The 12,413-nt window shown below is 46.0% G+C and overlaps 1 protein-coding gene across 8 annotated transcripts in view; it reads right to left on the reverse strand.

Annotated features, from left to right (window-relative positions):
* The window catches only part of ITSN2 (intersectin 2), a 78,595-nt gene that overhangs the window by 1,625 nt on the left and 64,557 nt on the right, over positions 1-12,413 (reverse strand). For all 8 annotated transcript variants that reach the window (XM_068678743.1, XM_068678744.1, XM_068678748.1 and 5 more), the window contains 10 exons: positions 6,939-7,060; positions 5,931-6,037; positions 5,146-5,329; positions 4,235-4,333; positions 3,898-4,065; positions 3,270-3,482; positions 2,271-2,392; positions 1,660-1,742; positions 1,419-1,502; positions 1,138-1,311 (listed from right to left, as the gene is read on the reverse strand). In XM_068678743.1, coding sequence (XP_068534844.1) covers positions 1,138-1,311; positions 1,419-1,502; positions 1,660-1,742; positions 2,271-2,392; positions 3,270-3,482; positions 3,898-4,065; positions 4,235-4,333; positions 5,146-5,329; positions 5,931-6,037; positions 6,939-7,060 — 1,356 coding nt within the window. The remainder of the gene's footprint in view (positions 1-1,137; positions 1,312-1,418; positions 1,503-1,659; positions 1,743-2,270; positions 2,393-3,269; positions 3,483-3,897; positions 4,066-4,234; positions 4,334-5,145; positions 5,330-5,930; positions 6,038-6,938; positions 7,061-12,413) is intronic.

Genomic DNA, 12,413 nt, shown 5'->3' on the forward strand with positions numbered 1-12,413 from the left:
TAATGACTTGAACTTTCCTTTCTGCAACAATTCAAATTTATGACAAGTGACAATCACGACAGAAAGAGCAAGCTTATAGCCAAAGGGATTCAGTTCTAGAGCACTGCTCCCAAGCTTCCTGGCTGAGTGGCCCCCAGCTTTGTGTACATGTATATCAGCCAGCAGTGACAAAAAAGGGTTTTTTAGAAGACAAAGTGCTATGGTGTTAGAATGGAAAATACACCTTTATGTCACAGTTTGATCCAAGGGCTTTAAAAACACAGATCGCTCTCAGTAACACAACTTCCAGTGTTTTCCATGTCAGCATTGAGTGATGGAAGCGATTTACAAGTCAGCTGCAGTGCTACACGGACCATAAAAAATGCAATATTTGGGCTCAGCCACCTGGTAATTAGGCTTGTAAGTCATTCTTTTATACAAGAACAGCAACCTTGAACAAATAATGCCACAGCGGGTATAGGGTCCAATTCAGAAATGAAATGCCCTCTTTCATGGCCATTTCATATATAAGCACGAGAGAGTGCTGTTGCAAGGTGCATTTAACAGGAACTCAGCTCTCCAGCTGGGAGAAGAAGCCTTCCAGCAGCCACACGTCAGCTGAGCCACAGAAAGTGTGTTTGCAGAGGGCAAAGTCATGTTTCCTTGCAGGAGAAAAGACAAAGAAGCTATAAGCCAGCTCGGCTCAAGGCCGTACCTTGCAAATTGGCAGTAATTAACCCTGTGTCAGAGCCCTGAAGAAGCACTTTTGAAGAGCACCAGAAGCTACTGACTGCCAAAAATATGTTTCGTTTCCAAGAGAAAAAAAAAACAACACACAAGCTTATCAAGCTACTGCAGTGCAAATATAACCTAAAGTATTATTTCCAGGCACCGCCTACAATGACAGAGAAAAACTGCTTTCAGTTTCTGTCTCTCCAGCTTGACAGAAAATACTTCTACTTCTGATGCAAAAGCCAGAGTGGGATCAAATCTTGACTGCTGGGGCTATTCAACCTCTTCAGTAATTAAGTATTTTTTTTACACAACGTTTCTCAGGAAGCAAGTGTATCTGCAGGCTCTGGAGCCACTGGTGAGGAACTCTGTGTCCCTAGTCACAAAAACGTGCTCTTTTCCTAAAATAAAGGCTCACGCACTTACCATCGGGTGAGAATTGATCCCTGTCGAACATGGTGATGCACAGGACATCCTGATACAGGTCCTTAATGAAGAACTGGCAGTTGAAGTTCCACTTGGGGTTCAAGGTGTCCTGCATGGTCCTTGTCGTGTAGCTCTGAGAGCCCATGCTGATTTCACAGTAGGGGTTGCTCTTCCCTAGACACAGAGGCAGCAATGAAATCCCTCAGCAGTGCAGAAACCTCCCTCCTCTCAGCGAGCCCTGCCAGGCATCGCAGCACTCTGAGCCTCCTGCCCGCACTCACCGTTGGGCTTACAGGCCTTTAACTCCGTTGCTTCAATCACATGCACCATCAGGCGTCCTATTCCTGAGGTCTTCTGTGAGCGAGCTGGGAACAAGCCAGAAATAAATGGATTGGCTGCAACCAGAAAAACGGGCAGCAGATCTGGGGATCTGAGAGTTCCCACACAGACACTGGGGCATCCTCCAGAACTGGCCTTGCTCCAGTGTCTGGTGGGGATGAGAGGGGGACAGGAACTCAGTACCTTGATAAGCTTTTTCACGTTTCTTCTTCTCGGTCTCGATGTACTGCTCGGATGCTGCTTTGATTTTCTGGACCCAGGCAGTACTGCAAAGAGCAATCCCTACGGTGAGTGCTGTACCACAAGCAGGAAACTCCTCCTCATCATTGCTGACTTTACCCCAACCTCTTTCACCATTTTTCCCCCAATGGATTTCAGAGGCATTGCAAGTGAATTCAAGGACTACTACAGAGGTTTTGGATTCAATCTTATGCCACATTTCCCTATCAGCCTAAATAAATGAAATCAGAACTGCTGTTTTGTTAAAGTCTGCTGGGCCACATCAAAGACTGACTAGGACTGGGGAAGAATTTTATGGGATGCGGGACTTTGCAGTCCCAAGCTATTCTCTACAGCTAGGAGCAGTCAGTGTGAACCTGGATTCCACTGCAAGAGTGGCCACACAAGAAGAACAAGGTGAAAGAAAGCTTCCCATTCAAATCAGAGGAATTTCATGTCCTGACTGGGAGGCTGAACCCTGTCCTGTGAGCTCAGGGCCCCCCTGTCTGCTCACTGGAAACAGCCCCAGCCATGTTCAGGAGGGTTCATCTCACACCTGCATTTGCGCTACTCACCGCTCGTTAATGTTGTCAGTTTTAAGTGTGTAAACTCTGTCGATGTGCGATATGTGGAAAACTGGCTCATCGCTTGAAGGATCCGTGGGCAATTTCACGAGGACTTCATTAAGGAAGACAGGCTGAAGGGAAAGAAAACATCAGTGTAACAGTGGCACCAGAAACTTGACAAGGATATTTAAATACATGGTTTTCCTGGAGGGAAAATTGAAGTTAACACAGGAAGAACAACCAGATCACGATCACCATAAAAAATTGCAACAATGGACTAAGAAAAAACTACTCTGTCAGTAAGCCTCATGCTGTCCTCCTAGCTTCGGAGCTCTGTGAAAGGGACAGGACTGTAAGCAGAGATGTAGTGTGGAACTGGAAATCCTGCCTGCATGGAGCAATTTTCCAGGTTCCCTGTCTGAAAGCAGCCCCAATACTGAACTTTATCTCCCCAGCTCCAAAATATTGAGAACACTGCCCAGTGAGCACGTGCTGTGTGGACACAGAGACTGAAGTTCTTAAAAACTTGGCTCCTGCCACTGTTTGGAGTCCTAAACAAACGTGCATACTTTAAAAACAGCTCAAGCCACTGGAGACCTAAACAATCAGGCACACCTTAGAAAGGCACAAGCACGCTACACCTTCTACTTTTTTCAGAAGGTCAAGTACTTTCTTGTGGGTGCAAGAGCTTCCACAAGCTTAAGTTAAGCCTCCTGATTCTGAACATGGTGCTGAGCTCCTCAGCAGCAGAGTAGACACAATGCTATTTCTGCTCCTGCAGCACAAAGTGGAAGGAAGCGTTCACTCAACCAAGACAAAGAAGCTCGTCCTTTTCAGGGGGTTAAATTGAATGACATTTGCATGTTCTGTTTGCCAGTACACGCCTGTGTGACAGCAAAAGATCAGACAGAGACAGACGGCAAATCCCAGCAGACAAAACAGCATTCCTCAGCAGCAGCCAGGTCCCACCAGATCAACGTGACCACGGGGGCATCTTATCTCACTCACCATTTTGTACATTTTGAACTGGGAGTTGGATTTGGGGCTGAAGAGTTTATCGGAGCCGGAAGAGACAAATTGTTTCACCATGTAGGTGAGCAGCAGGAAGTCATTGAAAAGGAAGCCGTACAGCTCCTTGCTGCTCTTTGCCTTGTAGAGCTTGCCACTGTGCAGGAGTTTCCGTGGTCCCAAGCAGTTCGTCAGGGAATTGAAAACTGGTTGCTACAAGAGAAAAAAAATCCATTAGCAGCAGTGAATTAACGCAGGCATCAGTCCCTGCTCCTCCTCACAGTGAAGACTGCTCAAACTGCTCAAAATCCTCTTCTCTTTTGCTTAATGAAGGTGGAGTTAAGAAGAGCCCACAGAGTCACGAGTTGCTCTGCCCATTTAGCTATCTAAATGGTGTTAGTTTTACGCTGGCAAATGGAGGTTTCTCCACTGCCAAAACCAGGCACAAACAATGGGGACTCATCGTACTACGGCTGCGGGCAGAATTTAATAAAAGCCTCTCTGCCAAGGGCTCAGCAGCGGATCACTTCCCAATAACAAATATGAGCAAGCACTCCCGCTTCACCCCCGTGGCCCTTCCAAAATGAACAGCAGAAGCCCCGGCCGTGCAGCACAGCGGTGCAGCTACCTCAGCGAGTCCTTCGCACTGCACGTGGGACTGGATCCACTCCAGCCTGTCCGAGTTCTCCTTCTCACGCACCCCTTCGTTAACCTGAGAGCACAGCTCCTCCGCACGCTCCAAGGCAAGCCTGAGGTTACTGTGGTCTGGGTGATTTTCTGGAGTATTCTCTAGAATCTGGTGCAGAAAAAAATGGGAGAAACCAAGAGAAAAAGAGATATAAGCAAAGGAACAGTTCCTACACACTCTCAGAGAAATCCCTGTAAAGGGATAATGCTTTTCTACTTTTGCTTTAGAGACCAAAATCAAAAGCATTCTCCCCCAAGGCTTCACTTGGGGTACTCACACTCTTTATAATCAGAGGGTAGCGCGTTATTCTTTGCATCGGCTTCAGGAGGAAACTGGAGAGGGGCATTCCTTTGCAGCGAGGGTCCAGGGCAAGTTTCTAGGGTGCAATCCAGAGATTTAACAGAGACATTGCATTACTCATCAAGGAACAGTTCCTTCACTGCACTGAAAAGAGTCTGATCAGATTTACTTTTTTTCAGGCACTCCAAGAAATCTTAGACTTTTAGGTCAGCAAAAAGCACAGTTCACTGGAACAAACAGGAAAGCCAGCACTGTCATTGTGCTCAGGTGCTTTGCCAGAAAAATCTGTAGCATCATTGTTCACGTGGAGTCCTGACGTTCAAAACCATTCTAGCTTTTATTTTGACATAACGTGCCTCACTCAGGTTGCAAAAACAAACCACAAAGCAATGAAAGAACCAAAAGCCTGATGTCAAAGGTTCTGGCATTTCTCCTTTACAACCTCCTTTTTCTCTCTTCAAATCCCCAGCATCAGCTGCAACACGGCAGCAATTCTTTATTTCTATATTTATTTTTTATGCTGCAGCCCCACCATTCAGACACCCTGCACACACCCCACTGGTTTGCAAGTTGCATGACGTGTCTGGGACAGCAGCCTTCTTGTTTTAACTCTGCAGACTCCTTCGACCACATATATTTTGGGAAGGTACTGGCACTGGCACCTTGTAAGGTTAACCAGTACACTGAAGGAATGAGTGGCAGAAAGGGAAATGGAGCAATGCACTCATTAACGACATACAAAAAGCACACACAGTGCTATCCATGGAAGGTTCTTGTCTATTTTTGCAAGATTTTGTTCTCTGGGTTATTTTGATCTGGTTGCTGCTGGTTAGACAGGCTCCTGTCGTTGAGGAAAGGAGAAGGTATGAAAGCTGCTGAAGAAGGTACCTTTAAGTAGTCTTTGAAATCAGCATCTTCATCAGTTTTCTGCTGCAGCAATGAGGCCCCGTTAAGCTGGCAGCTGCAGAACCGAATGTAGGCCTGCATGTGGGACAGTTCTGCTGCCAGGATGTCCCCAATCATCTGCACGGGCATTTTTTCTCCTCCTGTTTTCTTACGCACTCGCAAGGCTCTGGAGAGAAAAGAAATCACCATCCAACACTGCTGCAAGGCCTAAATCAAAATTCTTACAACACGCAGCTGCGAAAGGATGCGAGCCTCAGAAGTTCAGGCTGCAGGAAGCTCAGCGTGGCCTGAAAGATGCCTGACAGGGTCTGTGTGACTGAGACACCCCTTTGAGGCTTCCAGGACAACTGCTGTGTTCAAGCACCATCCCACTACAGTACACCGTTAGCCACTCTGTCTCCCCAAAGATTATTTTTAGAGAACAGAAGGTGGCTTTGCAGAGAGCTGGGGAGAGCACCTCCCATGCTCGCTGTTTGCTGCAGGGCTCTGTTTCTAAGAGACTACAGTAAATGTGCATCGGTTCTTGCTGTTTATTCCTGCCTCTCTCTTGTAACAGTTCCTTCTTTCTGAGATGCTCTGAATGCCTTCAGCTGTTCTGAATGCACACGTACACAGCAACTAATCGGCAAGGACAGAAATATTTACTGTAAAACCAGAAACGTCCTGAGGGAAGGAACAAGAGGATAAAGAGGAAGAAGAAAACACAAAAGGTGAAATTCACAAAAAAGTGAATTCTTACTTTACAAGACAAAAATGTAAGTACTCACTTCAGCAACTTTGTATTTGACATGATGAGTTCCTTCCAGTTAACAAAGATCAGCCCCATTTCCCCTTCCGTGAGGCAGCCTGAATCAGCCATTGGTTTCTGGAAAACCTGTGGTCAAAAAAAAATCATAAAGGTGAGAAACTCTCCAGAGACAAAACCATGCTCTCATTTAGATTAGCCTCCTCTCATTTAGATTAGCAGCGATCTTGCTTTTTTTTTTTATGAACGCTCAGTGCCCAACGTCTCCACGGAAGACAAAAACAATTCCTCTCCAGCTCTTGTGACAGCCGTGCCTGTTTTTCCTACACGTGTGACCTTGTTCTGACGGTGGCATCACCACTTGTGAAGCTGGGACAAGCGCTGGGACCCACAGACTGACCATACAGCCTGAGAGCATTCCTGCAATTTCAGTCAAATGCTGCACACACTACACCTGTCCCATGCCCAAAGTGGTCACAGTTAGCTAGCATGTAGAGCTACCCCTTCCTTCCTTCCTCCATGCAACGTCTCCGGATACCAGAACACCTGTGCGACTTGCTCTATTTTAAGGTTTAACACTCCACCAGTCACTTTATGTAGAGAGACCAAGACTCCCAGGACCTTCTAATGCTGGCCCACCTAGCAGGACAGTCTTGCTTCTAGAAATAAAGTCAGAGACAAAGGCAGACGATCAACTTTCATGGTACTTAGGGAGTTTGTCATGAGCCTGTGCAGCTTTGCCAGACAACCCATCAACCTTTGCCCCTCGTCTTTACACTGAGCGTTGGCCCAAACTCTTAAGAACATGGTTTGGAAAATCCTAAGGTCTTTGTAGAGCAGTGTCTTTCACAGCGTGACTTTTTAGCCTGTTGGGTGACCACGTAATGTTCACTAGAAAAGGAGGTGCTCACACAATGTCACTTTCTTCCTCTAGCATTTCCCAGTTCCTCAGGATCCCTTTACTTGCTCCTTTTCTGTAGGACCAAGGTGGTGTTTTTCTAAACGCATTTTCACGCGCACGACATCTCACCTCTAAGACAAGCTGGAGGTCGTCCATGTACCTTTCTTCCGTCTGGATGAGTTCATGGATGTAGCCCTGTCTTTTCCTCTCTATGGGTTGCATAGTATCAAGGCTTTGGAGATCAGCACACCCTACAAGAAGCAAGCCAGGAGTTTAGATCCCGCTCAAGCCATCACATCTGGTGATTTAACAAAGCTGCACCAACACAGACCAGCCCATGACTCAGACTATACACACAGCTCTTCTGGTTTGGGTTTCAATAAAAACCACAGTGTAGTGGTTAGCCCCCTCCCCTCTTTGTGCCAGGTTTCATTCTGTCACCTTTTTATTTCTTCAAGCATCCCTTTATGTTGAGCTGTGATGCAAATAAGAATTCCTGACTTCATGGAACTCCATTGATCTTATGTTTTTTTCCCCTCTTCTCCTTTTCTGCAGTGCTGTTTTCAGTCACAGTTGTGATTTTCTCTTACCTTCCACAGTGTCTGTTGTGAGACGAAGTCATCCAGAATGCGTCTGGCATTAGTTCATGACACTGCACCTTTAACCTCCACCCCATTTCTAAAACACTCTGCCTTGGTCATTAATTTACTCTACAAACCACCAGCAGAAGTTTGCAAACGTGTAATGCAAAATTCATAGTTGCACAAACCTCAGAGTTGCACAACTTCTTTCTGGTTTAGAAACCAAATGAGCCAGGGATACGTTGAATTGGTTTGATGCATTAAGTATAAACAATCAAAATCATGCAGAGGAACACACAGACATCCGGGGACACAAACCCCAAGTTCTCTATGCTAACATGCAGACCCTACAGCTTCATTCTTTCTCCATTACACACATTAGTAGACCTAACAGCAGTGATTGAAATTTAGTAATGGAAATGAAAACCAGTAAAAGCAAAGTCAAAGTGGTGAATATATTTAGATGGGTAAAGGAGAGCAGGTGAAGTCAAACTCTGATCCATCTGTTGACCATCACGTGCTAGCAGAGCACTGCAACGTAGCAGGTTGGGGAAAAAAACAAACAATTACAGAGTATTTAAGGATATACATCTCCCATTTGATGTGGCTGCATCAGATTTGGATGAAATCTGAACTGGATTATGTAGAATAACAGAAAGGACGTGGCAGCAACTCTTTTAGACCAGGCGTTTCTAGGGGAATGACAACTCTGACAGCGTACAGGTGTAGAGAAAGGCAGCGCGACCTACAGCCCCGAGGGTTGTGCCTTCCCTGTCACCCTAACGCACCCAGGACATCAGAATGAGGCTTCATTCTGTTTGCTGCCGGTTTATAGACTTGCCTGTGGGAAGACTGCCCTAAACAAGGACATGAAAATGAATAAACAATACATTTGTAAAAAAAGAAAAAGGAAAAAAAAGCCAAAAAACGGGGAACATTTGGCTGAACTTGATGTGACAGTGGCTGAATGTGAACTTCCAGATTTGTGTCCTTCTTGTCAGGCAGGCACCCAGCTGCTTGGAAGCAGCAGCATCCTTCAGCAAAAGAGACGGCCACGCCAGAGAAACACTCGTCAGATGAAGTTTTAGGAAACCACTCAGAGTATTTTAATGGGGAAACCCTCGGGGCAACACAAAGAGTACAACAGTAAAGACAACAGCTCGATTTAAAATGAGGGCTTTTCACTTCTACCATGTGCCCTCCGGAAGGATCACGAATCGGAAGCTTTCAAACAAGAATGAAAAAATGCTGCTTTTGATGAAGGGATCTGGGATTTCAGCTCTTCCAACTGTGGAGAACACGGCTTTCAGACTTAATTATTTCCAAAGTTAAAATCAAGCCAAAATCAGAAGAGAAAAGGGAGTAAAGTTATAGATCAAACTGATTCCTATGATCTCATCACCCATCAATTTTTACTTTGGCCAACCTGTGCGACTTCTGGATTCTAGTGTCATTCTTTAGCATGCGCAGAACCAAATTTAAGCCCAGCTATGCGGTCCTGAGTGTTCCTACAACTGACAAGTCCTAATTTTAGGCCTGTCAGGTCCTTGCACAATAGCCAGACTTTATTTATACAGACTCAGACCTTAGATCTCAGCTTTGGCCAGGTGTTTTTTCCTTCTGCTGCGAGGTACAGCGCTACAACCAGGGCAGCAAAGCACTGAAGCTCTCGTTGGTGTTTGCTTGTACCACAGCTGTCTGAACCACCCACACCCTTGGGTTTGTGTCTGTCTCCTGCTAAGTCAGGCTGAAACAGACTCTGGGAGGCAAACACTCCTTTTATACGCACCTAAAATAGATCTGATTTATAAATCTCGTTGTCAGGCACAAAATCACAGTTCACGTAGTTGGCCCCTGTACTAACCTCGCCTTTGGACTGCCTGCTTTTGGGATCGGTGGATGAACGCTCTTATATTTAAATCAATCCAAAAGCTCTGGGTTTTGATGGCTCTGACGATAGTGGCACAAAAACATAGCTTGGAATCCATACATCTGATTTTAGAAGGCAAATTTTAGGCCTTTGGATCTGAGGGGAAGAAGGTGAATGAGGGAATACCGCGACGTGCCTCACCCTCGCCAACCTTTCTCCAAAGCGGCCGCGGCAACCCCTTGCAGCAGGGGTGGGCCCACAGCTCTACCTCTCTCCTCCCACATTCCTGTTCCCTCCTTTCCCTGCATCACCGCTGGCACTTCGCTGCCTCCCAGCTCGCAGCCTGGCAGAAAAGGAAACCTGAGGGAGAAAAGGAAAACAGCTGTTTTCTGTGAGCCCAGTAGCCAGGAACGCGTGTGGAAGCGAGAGGAGCGCCCTTTTTTTTGGCAGCAGAAAGCTGTTGCCCTGGCTTCTGCCTTGTGAAGCTTCGTCGCAAGCTCCCCATACAGCTCGTAAAAGCAGAGGGTTATTCGGAGAGCAATGCCTGCCACGGCTGTGGTACCTTTCATGTTAAATCCTGCTCTCCAAGATGGGGAAGCAGCTCTGTCGCAGCAGCAGGGGAGAACGAGCTGGAGAGTTTATAAACAGGAAATCCCAGTCTCTAAATTTACGTTTAAAATTACACTTCCCTCTCCAGATATACCTGAACAAGAAATACTTTATTGCTACTAACTTAGTTAACCCTGCTTGGAAAGCTAAAGCTTCGTAGTCCAAAGATGTTCTACCCTACGTGAGATTCAAACACTTGAAAACCAGGGGCAGAGGGGACCTTTCAAATTACTGACATATTCTGGACCTGAGGTAAGCTCTAGGGGAAGAATGACTCTTTCTGAAGAAACCCTTCTGTGAAAGACAGATGAACAACATCTATCACCGTTTCAAAAAAATATATCATTTTTTTTCCTTTGTTCAAAAAGGGGAAATGAATTTCAATTCTCGACTTAAAGACAGTTCCAAAGAATTGAGGTAAAAACCAGCCAGACACAAAGCTCTCAAAGATGCCCAGGTTTGCTTGGGCATCACTTGCTTTGCCCGCTTCCCCAGCAATGCTGCCCACTCAGTGAACAATGAAAAAACACGTTTAAAAAATGACAGCTTTGGAAAGACATCTTGAGCCTCAAACATGAGCTCAAGCACCTTCCCTGGAGGATCTGTCTATACCTAAGTGAGCCGTGAGGCATCACACAGGTCATTTAGTGAGGAGTATTTCAGGGCAGACGTGGCCTACTTTAGTAAATTCCATTTGTAAGCAGATAGCTTGGTTTAAGATTTGTGGATTTAGCTCAAACCAGTTGATATGGTTGGAAAAAGCAGATAAGGCTTTTGTTTTTTGTCTGTATTAACCTGCCTCTGTTTTCCTAGGCTACTGTAGAAAGAGCCCATCTCACTGTGGAGCAGCACTAAAGGAGCCCCTTCACTACAGGCAGAGAACAGACCGATGGTGTCGGGGAAGATCTCTCATGTTCCCAGCTCTGCTGGCACACCAAGAGGCTACCTGACTTGCAGCGTACTCCTGTCACTGCCTGTAGCTGTCCGTAGTCTCTGTGCCTCCTGGAACCTGTGCAAGGAGCTAATCCAGCAAATCTGAAAAGGTCGGTTTCCACCAGGCTCCAGGAAACATAATTCGAGTTGTATCCAACTGCCCCTAATCACTACGGGCAGTTTACTCTCTCCACTACAAAAGAAGAAATTAATGATTCAATTTGCAAGAGGTAAAAAGCAAAACTAAGTCATTGTGTCACAGACCCTGGTAACATAATGCTTGTCCCAACTATTCAGATGGGGAAAAAAAAAACACAAAACCTCCCCAGGTGAACAAAAAAACCACAACAGACAAACTAGATCCTTTTATGCGTCCCTTTAATAAAGTACATTTGCATAGTTATCTTACAACTTTGTTTGAAAACAAAGATGAACAATTGCCTCATGCTAAGCACAGCCTGCATTTGCATGTCTGAACAACCATCCCCACACGTTAATACTCTAGCTTGAAGAGAACAACACAAGGTAATTTTAAGGCAGCACACACCATGAAGTAGCAGTTTATTAGTTCATTACATCAAAGCAGCATTACCCTGCAGCAGCTCCCAACACGACTACAGGCCAAGGTTCGCCAGCGTTCCTACGAGCAGACTTATGTACAGGTGTTTTACCCCGACCCCAAAGCACCACACGGGGATACGGTCTGACCAAGCACCGAGGTGGGACACGTGGTCATCAACTGGTAGGGTGTGTTGTGACTGTTAGCGTGTAACTTTTGAGTGGAGCTTTATGCCTCCTGTGCTCCTAACTCCACTAGTAAGGACGACATTAGTACAGTGCTTTGCTTTCACACTACTCGCACGCCCAGACCTGCACCGGGTCTCGGTGGTCGCACGAGGCTTTACTGCACGGATCTAATCACTGAGCAGGAACTCAGCTTTGGAAATCAAGCTTTTGCAAAACTAAGCTTTTGTAGGTTTTGATGCAAACCAGACAATTACAAAATTAGGAAGCGCTTCTGTCCTTGTTCTGGTGCACTTCAGTACCATTTGCAATCTCGCACCCAGTTACACAACGGCCCCCATTCTCTGCTGGCCCGTAGGGAACGGCATTAAGCCAGTGCTACGCTGCAGGCAATGTCATGTTCTGCTTCATTTTTAACATCTTGTGGCTCTGAGCAACACTTAGCCTCTCAGGCCTTCAGGGAGGACTGTCAGTTCAAGAACTATCCCCAGCTTTCACCCTGTCCTTAGCTGAACTGTCTTCACCCAAATCCAGGATGAGCACTTCGGCACCAGTTTTACTTGGCTGGCTGGGACAATACCTGAACCTCACTCCAGGGTCATTTATCAAGGAGAGAGTGGGTTACACACAATCAGCAAAGACTGGACATTTTTAAATCAAAAAATCTGATTTAAATACAGCTTCCATTAGCTTCACCTCTTTGCTGATAGATTATTTTAAAATCCTGCAGTACATACAGCCTCAGCAGAGCCTTTCCTACGGACAGCCTGATGTAGCTGTGCGACTCTGCACCAGCACGTGACAGGAGAGCAGAGCTCTCAGGTGACTGTGCTTGACCTGTATTAGGCAGACTTCTGAAAAGAGAAA

The sequence above is a fragment of the Anas acuta genome, chromosome 3 (assembly GCF_963932015.1).
Source record: "Anas acuta chromosome 3, bAnaAcu1.1, whole genome shotgun sequence".
Lineage (NCBI taxonomy): Eukaryota > Metazoa > Chordata > Aves > Anseriformes > Anatidae > Anas > Anas acuta.